The sequence below is a fragment of the Olea europaea genome, unplaced genomic scaffold (assembly GCF_002742605.1).
Source record: "Olea europaea var. sylvestris unplaced genomic scaffold, O_europaea_v1 scaffold1636, whole genome shotgun sequence".
Classification (NCBI taxonomy): domain Eukaryota; kingdom Viridiplantae; phylum Streptophyta; class Magnoliopsida; order Lamiales; family Oleaceae; genus Olea; species Olea europaea.
Genome location: NW_019234008.1, coordinates 58629 through 76594, shown reverse-complemented (window position 1 = coordinate 76594; position 17966 = coordinate 58629). Strand labels below are relative to the sequence as shown.

Here is a 17966-nt window from a genome sequence, read left to right as displayed (position 1 = left end):
GAGGGGGTTATCACGTCTTCATCCAAACCAGATTGCACATAAAACAAAATCAATATGGGCAAAACGAAAAAAATGGAAGAGATCAATAGTGTGAGATCTCTAAAACTCCATCAATTGCATTTGTCTTTTATCTAAAACAAACACGAGATAACAAAAAATTGAACTGATGTAGAACGAATTCATCAGGGTCCGCACGTTGACTGACATTTGAGTTCTACCTCTTAGTACCAAAAATTGGATTCATCTAAAATAATATTACTCCTGGAATTAAATGACCGCTTATCCAACAAAATAATTATTCAAGGGCCACTTATCAAAAGAATAATTTTCGTATTCAACTGAGATCTAAGCTTCTTATGAATAGATGAGTGAATAGATCGGGAGGAGTGCTTACTGAATCCATCGTCAACGAGGTAGTTGAAAGTGTGACCGTCGCAGTTGTAGGTGAACCTGTTATTTGTAGCGGGGAGTTTCTGTAGGCACTGTGAGGCGATGCTGGTGAAATTCCCCGTGAACTCCGTGAACTCTGCAAGGATCACCGTCCCCCGTGCGACGAAACTGTAGATCAAAGACTGCTGCCCCATTTCCCTCTACCTCACAGTAAACCCTAACCCTCTCTACGTACAAATATAGAATCTAGAGAGAGAGAGAGAAAGTGTCAATGAGAGAGAGATGGAGAGTTTTATGATGGGGTCTTGTAGAGAGAGAAAAAGTCAGGGAGAGAAAGCGTGACAATGCGGGGACGACGAGATTCAAACATGTAAAAATGTCAAAGGTTCAGATTTCGAATGGAAATCCAAAAACTTTAAAAATTAAAATAAACTATGCTATTGTAGTTAAAAATTAAGTACATATTTGAGCCTCATTCTACAAAAATTTATGGTGCATTTAATTTGTTGTTTTCAATTTTATATAACACCAAAAACGTATTTAAAAAATAATAAAAATATAGTCGTTATAGGCCTACACAAAAGTTAGAAATTCAAATTTTGTGGTTTGATGTGATAATAACGGTCATATTTTTCATTTTACTGGAGAAAGAATAAGAAACAAACAGGAGCTTAATCTAGTATTTTTAAAAATAAAATTTTGAAAATAAAGTTAAATTCATAACAAAAACTCAAAAATGCATTTTTGACTTTTTGAATGTTTTTTAGTGAAAATTCTTAAAATACATAGAATATGAAAAATAGGAGTTTAAATAAAAATTTATTTAAATAAATTTTTAAAATTAAAAATGATAAAATTCTAACAAATAAAATTTAAAAATTTGGAATTTTTTTTCAAAAACATAAAAAAATTGAAAAAAATAAAATTATAAGAATTTCTAAGAAAATAAAAATAATTCTAACTCTTAATGATTATTTACATAAAAATTCTAAAAATTATATTTAAATGAATATGGATAAAAATTATTCATAGTCCACGTCATTAATTTTTATTTTTATTTTCTATGTTTTAAACTCAATTTATTATTTGTTTTTACTTTCCTTTTGTAGCTAGCAAAAAATTGTAAAATTCACGGACTTTTTAAAGTGTAAATATTAATTAATAATATATTAACATAAATTTGTTCTATTTTTATTGAATAATCAAATTTTATGGAATAAAATGTAATAAAACAATAAAAATTTAAAAGCAAACATGTTTTCTAATTTTTATTATGAGAAATAATTTTTCAAAATGACAAGTCAATAAACAATTTTAAAACAGACATTCAAAACAGAAATGTGAAAATGAACTCAAAATTGAGAACTAAAACACGTATTTATCGGGCCCCTTTTTTTCTAAACTCTTTTTCAATTACAAATTATTCCAATAAAATAATTTTATGCATAAATTCAATTTTTTTCTTACTTTTTAACTACACATTCTTCTAAAAATTACTATTACGGTATTTATTTTACCCAAAAATTGGGGCTCAAACAAATAATAATTATTTTAATAAAAAATGATAAAATATAATTTATAAGTTGTGAATATTATAAAATATTTGATTAAAATTAGTTATTAATTGTAAAATTCAATTTTAAATAATTTTTTAAGTTAAACCAGACAGGAGCTATAATAAACGAAAACAACTAAGTTGAAACGCTAGCAAGGTCTCTACCCCTTCCTTCGATGACTTCTTCGATTAGCGCCACCACTCTTTTAGCCTCACTTTTATTTAGATAAAATTTATATTTTTAATGAATCTTACTAAAGATTGATAAATAAATGATTGAAGAATTATAATTTAATTATTAATTTTAATCTAATAGCTAAACCAAACAAAAGCTAAAGAAAGCAAGAAAAAATTAAGAAATCATAGAATTTTCGAGGTGTGACGCCGACCTACGAGATGGTATAGTTGTGTCCCCCAATCCAAATCCAAGGATCCTCGCCCAAATTTCTTGACGAGAGTGGAAAAAAGAAGAGAGAATTGAACCAAGAAAATGAGTTGGGGAGTCACGGCATCCCCACCGAGTTATTGTCCACGCACCCCACTTCACCATCCACTCTCTTTCTCTTATTTCAGGCCAATTGCAATTGGGTCGCACAAATTTCCAAGAATCAATTTAAGGTGCAATTGTAGTTCCAAACCTGGTGAATCTGGTCCTGGTAACCCTTTTCCCTTTCATTTTTTTTCCCCAATTTTTCATTAAATTTGTCAAAAAGATAGAAGCCCATGATAGATTTCACTTGTTTTAAGGTAAATTTGAAGCTATTTTTTGTCTGAAATATTTTTGAATGCGTTATTACCGATGATTATGCCTTGAATATTACCCACAGAAAAATGTAAACAAGATTACCGAATCAAGTTAAATTTCTTAGTGATATGCTGATTTTATCATATTTGCTCCGAGTCCAACAATAGTTTCTACCATTTTTTTTTTTTTTTACATTGGCAAAACAAAGGAAATTATTCCACATTTTGCAGGTGAGAATGAGAGTAGAAGTGTTCTAGATGCATTCTTCCTTGGGAAGGCTCTGGCAGAAGCACTAAACGAGCGTATAGAGTCGACTCTGGGGGAGTTCATAAGTACTATTGGTAGATTGCAAGCTGAGCAACAAAAACAAGTTCAAGAATTTCAGGTACTCATTCTTGGAATGGGCTTGTCTACATATGATTAATTGTTGAAATGGATTTTTCATAGTTTGTAAGATATTTAGGGTCGATATTCATACAGCCTTGTCATGGAACCAAACTGTTCTCGTGAGAACTTGTGTTTACTGCAATGGATGCCTTTGTTTGTACAGTTGTCTCTTAAATGTAGAGTAAAACATTAATGGTCACTAGTTCGCATCCCTTCAAGCCATTGAGGTGGGTACCGAATGTAAAATTCAAGGCTCCGTGAGATAAGTCGAGGCGCGCGTAAGCTAGTTTGGACAACCACGGTCATAAAAAAAAATAATAATAATTAAATTGGAGTAAAAGATATGAATTCTATGTCATCACTCCAAGCTATTTATTGCTAGACAATTGCAAAATCAGCGGGTGAAGAACTTCAAAACCTCTATATATCCATGCAAAACATGTCCCCGACCAGTGAAGCCATCCATCTAGTAATTTATCCTATTCTGACAATCGCTGTACTGATAAATGGGGCGGAAGAAAACCATAATTGAGATCTTCAGAAGGCTAAACAGGCATATGTCCCCCATCTAGACCGTTGTAAAGAAAAACAATATGGCAAAACCCTTCAAAACTCTTATTCAGGATCCTCTTTACCCCCTCAGGGAGAGAAAAAGTGAATAACATCATCTTTGAAGTCGTGTGTAGTGAGAACTCGCATCAGCTTTCACGTTTGTTTTTTGAGAAGAACTAGACTGTTAAGATAAAAAATCTGCACTTTCTTAAATTAAGATTGCATATTGCTGGATTTCAGGTTGTCAGTTTCTTACATTTTTGTCTATTTTATCTGATTCAATGGGCGATTTTAGGTTTTTCTTCCTTTTGATTCTTGGCAGCTTAGACTCGTTTTGCCCCTCTTTATCATATCCTTTAGGAGGATGGTCATTAAATTGAACTCTTCTCGTGTGCTACATTTGCAACTTCTCCCTTTAGATATGGTCCTGTTTGATGGACATTATTTGATAAAACGAGTTTTATAATAGTGAATTGTTGGAGAATGTGTGGTTAAAAAATAAGGAAAAATTTGGGTTTACATACAAAATATTTTATTTGAAGAATGTGTAGCTGAAAATGAGTTCGAGAAAAAGTGAGTTTTGAAATAAAGAGAACCAAATAGGGGCATCGAGACTTCTATCTTGTCTTGCTTGATTTATCAATCCTCTTCGCATCAAATGGTTTGAACGCTCCTTTGAGAGTTTTGAAACAAGATGAAAACCTTCATAAACCTTCGTCTGCGAAGAAAATTTTAAATGTCCTAACATGAAATGAATGTGTGCAGGAGGATGTGTTGGAAAGAGCCGAAAGAGCCAAAAAGCAAGCAGCGCGTGAAGCTTTGGAAGCACAAGGACTTATTCCCAAGCCTTCTGAACCAAATATGACTACAGCTAGTAATGGTGTCTCTTCAGCGGCTTCATCCTCCCAGCCGACCTCACTTGTTGAAGGTGACAAGATCGATCCAGGCTCGACCAATGAAGACTCGCCTTTGGAGGTATCAGAAGAGGACTAGTTATTGATAATGCGTTTGTTAACGAATATATATTCTTCATCTTCCATGTTAGAAAGTAGTCCTGTCTTTCTTTCAGATAATCAATTTCCATTCTCAATGGGTTGATAATTTCTTGAATATCGACTTTCACTATGCAAAAATAGGCTTATATCAATATATACAATGATTTGCAGTGCAAAAATCACTTCATAAAATATTCTCAGATAAAAAAAACTAAAAAATAAAAAATAAATTGGAAAGTGGAGTTCAAATTATGTCTCACTTTCTAACAAAGGTTAAAAGCCTATATAAAGTTAGTTCTATATGGGTCCATAGCAAAATTGAAAAAGATGAATGGGGTGAGAGAGGTCGAACTCTCGACCTCAGGATACCTCAGAAGCTATGAGATCTACGTGCTAGCCAACTGCGCCACGGCCCCAAGTGCTAAAGTATTCTTCTTTGGATTAATATTTTTGACTTTCCTTTGCCTCTTGGCTAGCCTTTTACCTTTCCTCTTTCGACGCTGTGAATTGAATGAGTTTTCTCTCTCTCTTATTTATTTATTTTCCCAGGATGAAGTCCAAGAAAGTGTAAACATGCATGAAATAAATTTTTGTTAAGTGATGTTCTACGAATAAGTTTTGCTACAAGAATAGGGTTTTTTGCACAGGAATTTTTTTACAGACACAGGTGCCAAAACATCTTTCAAAGATAAGAAAAAATATAAAATACAGACAAATAGGATTTGTTCATTTCAAAATCCTGTATGGATTTTGTAAGTTTTCCCTGTACTCCGGAAAAAATCCTCTACGAGTTAGTAACTTTTGCAATAATAAATTTGGTTGTGTTATACATAAATCACAATTTACAGATTTGTTTACTAATAGATGATGTGATAAGTATTGATTGAGTCAAAATCTTACTAATCAAATTAAAAAATTTCCTCAAATTTTTTTTGCCATTAATTTATATTACATAAGTACAATCATTTAAAGTGGTAAAGAGAGTTTGACTGTTTTTACTTTTAATTTAATTTATTGCCACCTTATTAATTTGAAGAATGAACATTTTTCTTATAAATTTATGTGACATGGATTGACTTAATTTTAAGAGATTAGATTGTATGCGAATTCGGGGGTCGTTAAGGCTGGTTAGTGTTCAAGGAAAACCCCTTAAATTTTAAGAATTGTATATTTTCACATTTTTTTCCTCATTTTACTAAATAATTTTAATAATCATGAAAAAACCAATATTATATTCATTTTTCTTTCACTTCTTTCATTTTATTCCTTAATCTTGAAAACTCAATAGACTATTTATTATTACAATTTAGAATTAACAAACTTTCAATTATTACTAAGAATCAACTTATCACATGCTATTAATATTTTTCTCACTTTCACGCGCACCCTTTCATGTATAATAAAATAATCATCTTGTATCAACTTCAAGAACAAGTCGATTTCTTGTGTAGTAGTAGTAGTAATAATAATAATAATAATAATAATAATAATAATTATTATTATTATTATTATTATTATTATTACTACGCAATTGCATTAAATGTGTTCTACAAATACACAAAGCGTCCCTTTCCATGACATTTTCTCATTTCTCCATTCCTGGTTAGGAATGTGTTTGCGTTCGCCAAAAATCAAGTTCTTCGATTTTTTTTCTAATAGCTGTATAGCGGAAATTCGATCATTTCACTTTCAATTGCCTTTTATGGTAAGTGTTTGTTTATAGATTTTCTTTCATTTAATTTTCATGATGTTTCTTTTCCGCTACTGGTCACTTATGTTAATTTTGTGGGATTTGTAATAGAACTTGGCGAGTTTAGCATTTGAATTTCGTTTTTTAAGTGGTAATCAAATTCATTGAGATGTTATACGTAATAGAGCATTCTAGATATCATGTAATTATCATATGTTTTATTTAGTACTAAGCGATGTTATAACATCTTGTGTTGGTTTTCCATGAGGCACTTGTTCATGACAACGAGAAATTAAAGAACTCTAATAAATGATACTTTCGTCATAAGAAAAATGCATTTGCAACAAAAAAAATAGAAGTTAAAGGACACGTTAATTGGACTAATGTGCTTTTATCTGTAATCATCGAAGAGTGCCACAATGAAATTGAGCGTCTAATCTCTAATGCACAAACATTTTTTTGGCCTAGTCCCTTTGAAGATTCTTACATTATTGAAATTTCTTGTAAGCTGCCCTTTGAACTTGTGAGATATTCATTATGTCCAAAAGCTATGAGCCATTATTTAGTTTTGCTGGTGGTGAAGATTTATCTTTCACTTTCTTGAGATCCCGTCATCTTTGAGCTCATATACTCTCTATTCTCCTTGCATCAGATTTGGGTATTCTTCCAATGCAGTTATGTTAAGAAATGGTGGTGTTGTTCTCTCGTGTAACCGATGTTTTTTGATTTGCATCTCTATTGCATCGGGACCATGAAAGTTGTTCTCTCCTACCCCCACCTCCCGTTACTGTTGTTATTCGTGATATGCTCATCCTTTCCTCATGGGGAGGTTGGACCATTCCTTGCAAAGCTAATTGGAAAACAGTTCCAGTTTTTTTGAATCGTTTGGCTTGAACAATGTTCAATGTCTTCTAGTAGTTATATACCTGTTTGTACTTGTTGAAAAAGGTAGTATGGGGCATGACGATTTTCTTTAACCAGTATGTAATTCTGGTGGTGTTTGGGTTTGTTCTTGTGCCTTTGCGGGGTAATTCTTGGTGAATCTGATCTGCATTAAACCTTGCTTTCTGTTAAAACTAAGAGAATAGAGGAAGAATTGTAAATAATTTCTGCATTTTGTGTTGAATAAAACTATACAAGAGCCATCCTTTTTATAGGTGAAGGAGGCAAGCACATAAGGTAAGTAATTAATGCTAATTACACAAATCATGCTTTGGTCAATCAATATAATTAGGGAGATATGCTAACATCCCTCCTCAAACTCAAGGTGGTATTGAAAATGCTAACTGGAGTTTGCTAACCAAAGAACGATGGCGACTAGGTGGATGAGCCTTTGTGAAAATATCAGCCAACTGATTAGCAAAAAGAACTGACAAGAGGCAAAGTATCCCTTCTTGAAGATGATGGTGCACAAAATGACAGTCGATCTCGATGTGTTTTGTGCGTTCATAAAATACATAGTTATGAGCGATCTAGACAGCACTATGATTGTCACAATAAAGCGGAGTGCTAGAGGGCTAAGGAACACACATATCTTGGAGAAGCCAAAGAAGCTCAGAAGTAGCGTCAACAAGGGCTCGATACTCAGCCTCGATGATAGAGCGAGCAACCACGGTCTACTTTTTGCTCCGCCAATAGGTAAGGGAGTCACTAAGTAGAAAAAGAAAACTAGTGGTAGAAGTGCGCCTTTGGCATCCAGAGGTCATGGACCGACCATAGAACCCTGTTCAATAAGTGGAATGCATTAGCTATCGTTTCGGTGCGGGCTATGAGAGCAGTACCAAATCGAGGTCATAATATCAGCCAATTTCATTCTTTTAACTAACTGAGGCAGGATTTGCAAGTTGATAAAAATCAGTGGGCAAATTTTCCATCTCTATTTTTGTTCCTTTAGTAGGCCAAGTATTTCTGGCAGTGACCCCTATGCCACATAACGGTTGCAGACCACCGAAAAAAAGGCATGTGTAGAAATAGTGAATTCACTTTTTCTATTCTTTCCCTCGACCTTGCTACTAAGAAAGATGTAGGCAAAGTGATACAAAAAGAACTCTGATCGATTTTTGAGTCTAGTTATAAAAGGAGATCCTATAAAAAAATACAATTTCAATTTATTATATTAATAATATAAATTGCCCCAAAGAGAGTTTTTGCCCCGAAGTAGAAGAACCCGAATTCCAAATGAACAAATTCAAACTTGAAAATGATCTTTCTGATTCTCGAAGAATGAGGGGCAAAAGGATTGATCGCTTGAGCAGCGATGTAGGATCAAATCCCAAAGATAGTAAATCTTTTCTTTCTTAAGAAGGAAAGTCCTTTTCAAAGATTTCAGTATCGGACCATCCATAGCAATCATATCCATTTTACTAAGTTATTCAGTAGTTCTTTTTGGTTATCGGTGATCAATAAGGTTCCTTGCCCAATCAGCATCAGACTAAACCTTCAACGTCGAGGATGAGTGAGAGGAAAAGTGAAGCCCATGAAATGATGTTTTCTTTACATAGCGTAAGATGTAAAGAACAGCTGCATGGTGAAGGGAATGAGGGGCTCACATAAATTGGTTAACAAGATGCACTGCATAGGCAGTGTCTGGTCTAGTGACAGTGAGATAAATCAAACTCCCAACGAGCTATCAATAACGAGTGGCATTAGGAAGGAGCTCCCCATCAGTAGGATGAAGTTTGATGTTGGGCTCCAGCGGACTATCAGTTATCTTACAATCTGTGAGACTAGCATTGGTGAGAAGATCATAAGCATACTTGGCTTAGGTCAAATAGTAGCCATCAGAGGAAGGGGACACCTTTAAGCCAAAGAAGTAGCTAAGAGAACCAAGGTCTTTCATCTCAAAATGCTGACACAGAAATTGCTTAAGCTCATGAATACCAGAATTACCATCACCAGTAACGATCATATCATCAACATAAAGTAGTAAGATAGTGATACCAGTGTGATGAGTAAAAAGAGCAAAATCATAGGGGCTAGAAGTAAACCCAAGCTTTGCAATAGTGAAACTGAACTTGGCATCCCAAGCACGGAGAGCTTGCTGAAGCTCATATAATGCACATTGTAGACGACAGACCTTACCAGGAGGATGATGATACCCTGGAGGAGGCTGCATATAGACCTTCTCAGCCAAATCACCATGTAAAAAGACATTCTTGACATCCATTTGAGATAAAGGCCATCGACGCGCAGAGGCAATAGCCAAAAGAGAACGAACGGAGGTAATACGAGCAACAGGGGCAAATGTCTCCTCGTAGTCAATGCCAAACTCCTTAGTAAAGTCCTTTGTCATTAAACCAGCTTTATGTCTTACTTCAAAACCATCGGAGTTCGTTTTCCTTTTATACACCCATTTGTTTCCAACTATAGTCTTTCCAGGAGGCAGCTCAACCAGATCTCAAGTATGAGTTTTGTGAAGAGCTTCAAGTTCTTCAGACATAGCTTGCTGCCAAACAGGGCCAGAACAAGCTTAGCGATAATTGCGAGGTTTGTGAAGAGAGTCAAGAGTAGAAAAACAATGATAATCACTAAGATTGGTGGGAGGTGCTCTTGCCCTACTAGAATGAGGAACATCCAAATCAGAGGACTCATGAGGAGTGGATGCAATGACATGATCTTCAGACGATCTAGTTTCGTGAGAGGTAGGCATAGAGTGATCACCAGATGAGCTGACATGACCTGCATTAGAGGAAAATCTGGGGAGAGGTCTATGGCAGGGTCAATGAAAATGGAAGAGTATGAGAGACAGTCGGATGAAAATGGAGAGCTACTAGTGAACACTTTGTGTTCCCAAAATTGAGCATATCGAGAGACTCGAAGATGGTTAGCTATGGGGTCATAGCACCGATAACCCTTGTGTTCAATCTCATAACCAAGAAAGCAACATAAACGAGAACAAGAAAGAGGTTCAAGTTTTGTACGTTCATGAGGTGGAAGTAAGACAAAGCAAGCACAACCAAATATTTTGAGAAGAAAATAATCAGGTGCATTTCCATAGAGAACCTCATATGGAGACTTATTGGAGAGAGTAGGGGTTGGAACTCAATTAATAGTGTAAACAACGGTAAGGGCAGCTTCACCCCAAATGAATTTCGGGAGGGATGCAGAGAGAAGTTGAGAGCAAACAATGTCAAGAATGTGACGATGCTTACGTTCTGCACGACCATTCTGTTGGGAGGTGTATGGACAGGATCGATGGGACAAAGTCCCTGCCTCTTGAAGTTCTTCAAGGAAAGAGGTAGAAGTATACTCTATGGCATTATCAGACCGAAAGACTTTAATGGTGAGATCAAACTGAGTTTTTATCATCTGCTTAAAATCGCGAAAAGCATTAAGTAACACAGTGCGATCATGCAAAAGATAAATCCATGTATACCGAAAATAATCATCGATAAAAATAACAAAGTAACGAGACTCGCCCTTAGTAGAGATATGAGCAGGTCCCCAAATATCAGAATAAACCAAATCAAAAGGTGCAAAAGATAAAGAATTACTTTCATTAAAAGGTAAAGTTTTCTGTTTCCCAAGTTGACAAGACACACAATCAAAATGTTCAAATTTAACATTGCCCAATTAACCACTACAAGCTAAAGACTGAACATGAGATAAAGATGTATGATCGAGACGAGAATGCCAAACACTGGAAGATATAGCAGCGCTAAGAGATTGAGGAAAACAAGAACTAGGCAAATTCAGAGATATAAGCTCAAAAAAGTGATCAACTTTACACCCGGTCTCAACTAGCTAACCCATTTTCGAATCCTTCACATCACACCTTTTGTGAGAAAATGTTAAAATAAAACCACTTTCAACAAGTTGACCAATAGAAAGGAGATTTAGAGATAAGTTAGACACAACATATGTGTCAGGTACATAAAGAGTAGGAGTAGAAATGTGACCAAAATAACTAATAGACATATGTGAACCATCGACAATATAAATAAAAGGAGCAGGATTTAAAGACTTCTATGGGTAATTAAAGAGGAATCAGAGGTTATATGATTGCAAGAGGCAGAGTCAAGAAACCAAGATGTAGAATTACCTGTGGACACTGATAGAACAGTAGAAGCACGGGATAGAACCTGGGTGACAATTGCCTCAAGTCAGCTGCAAAAAGTGACGACAAAGAAGGTGCAAAAGAGGAATCAGAAGCCGAGGAGCTGGTGGAGACAACAGCAATAGGTTTTGGAAGAGTAAGATGCATTAGCATTAAGAGTATCCCTAGTATCCTTAGCCTTCTTCTTAGGACAATCAGAAATGCGGTGGCCATCTTCCTTACAATAGTGGCATTGGCTGCTGAAACGTCATGGTTTAGAAGAAGCAACAGTTGCAACAGGACCGGAGTAGATGAGCTAGACTTAGCAGTAACCAAGACCATATCAATAGAATGAACCCAAAGAGTTTGTTGTTGTGTTTCCTCAGAAATTAGCTTTGTAAGGGAAACCTCAAGTGTAGGAAGAGGAGATCGATGGAACAAAGATGCTTGAGTATTCTCAAATTCATCCCGGATATGCATCATAAAATACATGAACTGACAACGATCACGATATTCAGTGAAAAGCATAATCGACTTTTCATCAGAAAAAGCAAGGTCAGCTTGAGAAAGTTGATCCCAAATGTTACTAACCTGAGCATGAAACTCGGCGATAAACTGTCCAGGTTCCTGACGCATCAGGGAAAGCTTAGTCTCCAACTGAAACTCTAGAGTAGCATCACTACCACAGTTGTAGCGTTTTGCTAAAAAAATCCTAAGCAATTTTGGCATTCCAGAACTTAAGGAGTAGATTCTGAATGGAAAGGGCTGATGTATTAATAAACTAGAAAAGGATCTTACAGTGAGTACTTTTCCATTCATCGAAGGCCTCATCAACTCCTCTGTGGAATGCTTGTTAGTTTTTGTGGGTTTTTGTTTTGTTCCAGAGACAAAACGTCATAATTTTCGACCAATCAAAAAACTGACATTTGTTGGGCCCAAGCATTGTAGTTGGAGCCATTCAAAACAATCTCTATAGGGTGAGTAACATCATTTGAAGAAGCTATAATAGAAAAATGATAATGCTAACCGAGTTAGAGCAAAAGGACAGGGCTAATCGAATGAGCATGAAAAATTGGCCAGATAAGTAGCTGGAAGGTCATTGGAGATGACGACGAGCGACAACAGATGTGGCGATGGGAGTGATTTTTGCACCAAACGAAAGCTCTGGAGCAACAATGCAACGGAATGCGTGTAAAAAAAAAACCAATCTAGAGGCCAAGAACTAAAAATGGCTCTAATACCATGTTAAAACTAAGAGAATAGAGAAAGAATTGTGAATAATTTCTGTATTCTGTGTTGAATAAAATTGTACAAGAGCCATCCTTTTATATGTGAAGGAGGCAAACACATAAAGTAAGTAATTAATGCTAATTACACAAATGATGCTCTAATTACATAATTACACAAATTATGCTTTGATCAATCGATATAATTAGAGAGATATGCTAAGACTTTGATTTTGGCAGTGCTAGTGCGTTTTGAGCTTTATTGTGTTAGATGCTTAATTTGTGAGTAGCGTCTAAAACGCGTAAACATGTGGACCTTCAGCATTGAGAAATTCTTGCGTTCATCTTCTTTATTTCTTGCTAAAATACTTTTGTTCTTGGTGCTGCTTGGATTCTCTGTGACCAACAATTTGCGAAGTTGTTACTCATGTATGGTTGCATACATGAGTAAAACTTCTATGACACCTTAGGTGTTGGTTATGGAAAATGTTAAAAGTGGCTCGTAATTTCATAAAAAATTTGCAACTCATTTTCCATTTTTTAAAAAATCATTTTCAATCACATATTTTTCAATAAAATAATATTGCATGTGGACTCTTAAGTTTTTCTATATTTTCAACGAATTCTTTAAAAAAAAAAAATTTACTTTTCTTAAAATATATTCTTAAAAAACACTACCTAACCGAGGATTAATGATTTCTTTTTTCTACGATACCCCAATTTATCTATGGCATAGAAGCCGAATTTTTAAATACATGCCATAAATATCATTCCACATGTATTGAAATTAGCGTATTTTGAACAAGTGTGAAAAGAATATGTCGAAGATACCAATAACGGGTTGATGAAGAAGAAAAGAAAGTGTCATATTCGTTAAGCTATTGTCAAAAAATATATGCTCTGATGCTATGTGTGAGGTTGAAATTAGCGTATTTCATACAATTGAGAAAAGAATATGTGGAAGATATCAATACGAGTTAATTAAGACGAAAAAAATAATATGCGTTGAGGCTATATGCGATACCGAAAACTTCTTTTCACAGAAATTCTCTTCTGAACTTAAGAATAAAGAGTAGGAATTGTTCTTTTTGTCGAGAAAGATAGGAGGATAAAGGAATAGATAAATGGTTTTGAATTTGAGTATAAAAGAATTTATCGACTGCATGCATTGCTGGTTTGAGGTCAGTTACGGGATTCAACTAAAAGTTTACTTAATCGTAAGCTTTAAACCTTATGCCACGAAAGTCTTCAAGTGTTTAGAGTTTAGATTAAGGTTAAATATGATTAAAAATAAATAATTATTTTTAACACAACGTTTTCATAGTGTTTTCTTTTCTTTTTATTATTATTATTATTATTTTTTTTTTTTTATAATAAAAGAAACGTACAGTTTACATTAAATGGCAGTAAAATTAAGTGTTCGTTTGGGATAACTTAATAAGTTGTTAAAGTCAATAATTAATTTTAATATAACGCATCTTATGGGACCAGGATTTTGATCAACTTTTCAATTTCGCATTTCGTCAACTTTTATTAAAATCTGTTAATTATTTTTTTTTTTTCAAATTTTTTTATCAAGAGTTTTGTCAAGCAACCCCTAACAACAATTACCTCAATTTATTGACATTTGGGGGACAAAATAGCATGGAAGTCCAGGATTTTTGGAGCTTACCTAAAAAAGGAAGACCGTGAAGATAGCATTGATCGAGTCTGTCTTGTCTTGAGATGTTGAAAATCTTTTAATAATATTTTGGTGGTTAGCAATCATGTTTTCAATGGTTTCTTCATAGTTGGATTCATTGGCTTTTGAAGCAAATTGTTATGGATATAGGGAAATGCGCACACGAGTCATGAGAATTGGTGCGTTATGTAGGGAAAATAAGAGACTTGTAGGTTTGGTTTGATGTCATGTTGCTTGATAATATGATTATTTTATTTTAACTTTTTATTCTTTATTGGATTTCCCATTATTTGAGCTAAAGAAGATTTGGGTGACCAGCCAAGTGTTTGGCTGCTCAATGAAGTTGTAAAACTAGTATACAAATCTTGAACAATTTCTCAAATGATTTTTGAAATCGAAAACCTACCGAAAACGATGAGAAGTAGAAAAGACTACACTCAATCTATGATCACAAGAAGTATTCTCATGGGATAAATTTTTTTATTGCCCCTTTAGTTGGAGGTTAGATCAAGCTCTTTTCTATGCCCGCATTTTATTTATTTTTCATTATTAATAAAACATGTCATCTTGAATGGTTAGAGAAATAAAATAAAATAAAATATGCATCTAGTAACATTAGTCCCCAAAAAATTTCATTCATAACGTGAAAAAAGATATTGTGCTTGGAGACATGGATGGATACGACTATTAGGTACCCGATCATGACCCTAGCTTTTGTTTGTCACCATTAAGTTAATTCAGCCTGCATGGTTGGATGTGACAAAATGGATCCTTATAAAAAATTATGTATATATTAAAATTTGGATAACAAAATAAATTCGACCTAATCAATATGAAGTTGCGCGTCGATTGTAAATCAAAAGAAAGGCGTATCATTGCATATAGAAAGCATGAGGATGTAGGGACCCCTGCAATGCGTCATATGATCCTATGGCAGAGACGAGGCATACTTTGCCACTTCCCTTTCACAACTAAATTAAACTACTTAGTAAAAAATTGCAGATGTAGTGTTGGCAACATTGCATTAACTGCTAACACTGTAATTTTTTGGCCCCTGTCCAATGACAGAATGCCATATGGCAAAGTTCTTCCCAACAATCTTTATTTTTTTTCTCAGTCCATGTTATTTTTTATTTTATTTTGAAGAAATTCACTTTAAAACGCTTATTTATGAAAAGCAAGGCACAATAGATAACTTCATCTAATAAAAGAACATTCAATTAATTATATTAAGTCAATATTTGATTCATATTTAAGCTTTTTATCAAATTTAGAGGACCTACAAGCAATATTCACTTTTTTATCACTCATTTCTGTTCTTTTATTATTCAACCTATTTATAAACGCTTCCCAAACGCTAGCTCAAACATTTTTTATTCCAAAATAATTTACTTTACAAGTATTAAAAATAGGGAAATATGAATTTGCAAAATATTAAATTTATTTATCCCTAGGGTAGTCAAGTATAAAGCAGTTAGTCTCCTTTAAAATTCATTCTCCCTTGTAAACTTTTAGTTTACATTGAACCCCTGTTATAGATAAAAATCAAAATTTTAGTAGATTTTAATAAAAAATTGATGGAAAATGTAATTGAAAAGTTGCGTGTTCCATGAATGTGTGCGGTTAAAGATTAATTGTTGACTTTAAATTAGATTTTAGTTAAATTTTTAATTCAACCAAATATGAGTTAATTATATCTTGTTCAATGATGAATAAGTTAATAAGAGACCTTTACACACAATTCTCCCACCTCGACTTTTACAAGAGGGTGTGAAATAGACATTCTTTGAAAACAAACAAACAAACCAACAACAGGAGCAAAAACATACAAAGAAAGTGAAAACTATGTTTCCAAACATAAAATAGCATCAGTACAGCCCAAAATATATTGGAATTTTATTTGGCTGGCAACCGACCAAGGAAGAAAAAGTCACCACAATCTCACTTGGTGCCCTCTTTTTCTTTCAAGATTCTTCATTGTGGATCACATGAATGGCCCCCACATATATACACACATACAGCTATATGAATAAAGGAGTAAACTGTGGTTTGCCTATGAAATGCCTATATCCCTAATTCATTGATTTCTTGGTTAAATCTAGTACATATCAAGGTCTTCCAACTGGCAATCAAGAAAATGTAGCAAAAGATTTATTACTTGTTGGTTGGCTAGCAGCCATAAATAGTGTAATACGCATGTCAAATATAATTAAAAATCGATTTAAGCTCGATAATGTAATACGCCTGTCAAAATAGTTACTAGAAATTGATCTAGAGGTTTCCTCTCCTTGGAAAAAAGGTTGATGACACCATAATATATAGTTTCATATGCATTTTAAAATAGTTATTAGAAACCGATCTTAATGTTGCATCACCTTTTTTGCTATTGTGTAATGAAAAAAAAAAAGAAGAAGAAGAAGAAGAAGGGAAATTTAAATATGTTTTAGTATTTTTCCATGGAAACCTATTTTAAATAGGGAAAAGAAAAGTATCTATATAATAAATAAATCCTTGTTTCGTCCCCAACATCTGTCAATTAGTCCACAGGTACCTATATTACTCAGGCTAAATCCAGAAGAACAAAACCATTTAGGTAGTTTGGTACCTTCACCAGCTGTAATTAAGTACATTTTAAAATAATAATTGTTTAGCCATTTGAAAATACCATAAAAATCAACAATAAAAAGTGGGGTAAGCCCTCATTCTGTCACTTTTTCATATGCTGGTTCTCTCAACAATCAGATGTGTATCGAATTTCAAAATTCCACTTTTTCTGAAGCTTCTTCTCTCATTTTTATCTGCCTTTGCCTTTGCCTTTGCCTGTCCCCTCTCCTTTCTGATTAATGGATTTTAATTTAATGGATTCTTTTGAGGGGGGTTTTCGTTTTCCAAATTGCATGGCAAAATCCAAGTCTTCAAGCTCTGAAGCCTCTACAAAATCATATATGTTTCTTCTTCTTCTTGGATTTCTTTTCATCTCCCTTGTTCTCGTTCACTCTTCTGATCCTGTTAAACCATCCATGAAGACGGCAGTTTCCTCCACAAGGCGTCTCGTCCCGGATTCTCCGAAAGCGTCTGCTACAAATTCAATGGATGTTCATGTTCATCCTAAAAAGAGGCCAAATTCACATACTTGGGGAGAATTCGGAGCTGGTGCTCATGAAGTTCCAAGTGGCCCAAACCCTATTTCAAATAAGTAAAGTAAATTAAGTTGGTTTTGGAGCATGAAATATCAGTATTGTAAGCCAGTTGTGAGGAAGATGCTGAAGTTGTAGCTGCCTGTTATTATTATTAGTACCAGTCTCCATTAATACTAGTTACTTGTATTTCTGGTGAAAAGTTTGTCGGCTTTTATTGTCTTTTTCATCATTCTTAGCCTAACCATTTTCTTCTATATACACACACACACACATATACACATCTGTATATATACTGTGAAAGGTTTGCAAATTACATGCTATCTGGTTTAGGGTTCTTGTGCAGAAGATCCAAAATGGAGTTTAAGAATCCGAGGCACTGTACAATGGTGTCAGTGCGTCAGATTTGGTGGGGAAGAAGCTTTTGTTTTGGTTGAACAATAGTTTGAATGGGGTTTGGACTTTGCTTTTGTTTTCTCAGACACAGTATCATCGCCATATCTGGAAAAGTTGATCCCAAATGCACCATCATCATCGCATGATTTGATAATCATGGCTGTTAGATTCAAAATT

General features: G+C 34.3%; 4 protein-coding genes across 4 annotated transcripts in view; 2 read left to right on the top strand and 2 right to left on the bottom strand.

Moving 5' to 3' along the window:
- Positions 1–756, bottom strand: part of LOC111377313 (vesicle-associated membrane protein 721-like) — a 5082-nt gene extending 4326 nt beyond the window's left edge. Inside the window, exon 1 of the mRNA XM_023000390.1 lies at positions 395–756. Coding sequence (XP_022856158.1) covers positions 395–584 — 190 coding nt within the window. The 5' untranslated portion in view covers positions 585–756. The remainder of the gene's footprint in view (positions 1–394) is intronic.
- Positions 757–2302: 1546 nt separating this feature from the next.
- On the top strand, positions 2303–4803 carry LOC111377301 (uncharacterized protein At4g13200, chloroplastic). Its single transcript, XM_023000373.1, has 3 exons — positions 2303–2601; positions 2921–3075; positions 4395–4803. The coding sequence occupies exons 1-3, from the start codon at positions 2436–2438 to the stop codon at positions 4620–4622; spliced, it is 549 nt and encodes a 182-aa protein (XP_022856141.1). The 5' UTR covers positions 2303–2435; the 3' UTR covers positions 4623–4803.
- Positions 4804–10353: 5550 nt separating this feature from the next.
- Positions 10354–12629, bottom strand: LOC111377300. Its single transcript, XM_023000372.1, has 2 exons — positions 12148–12629; positions 10354–11976 (listed from the first exon to the last, which is right to left on the bottom strand). The coding sequence occupies exons 1-2, from the start codon at positions 12178–12180 to the stop codon at positions 11308–11310; spliced, it is 702 nt and encodes a 233-aa protein (XP_022856140.1). The 5' UTR covers positions 12181–12629; the 3' UTR covers positions 10354–11307.
- Positions 12630–16964: 4335 nt separating this feature from the next.
- LOC111377299 (CLAVATA3/ESR (CLE)-related protein 41-like) lies at positions 16965–17622 on the top strand. The gene has a single exon (XM_023000371.1). It carries the CDS (start codon positions 17100–17102, stop codon positions 17454–17456), a length of 357 nt encoding a protein of 118 aa, XP_022856139.1. The 5' UTR covers positions 16965–17099; the 3' UTR covers positions 17457–17622.
- Positions 17623–17966: the final 344 nt, after the last annotated feature.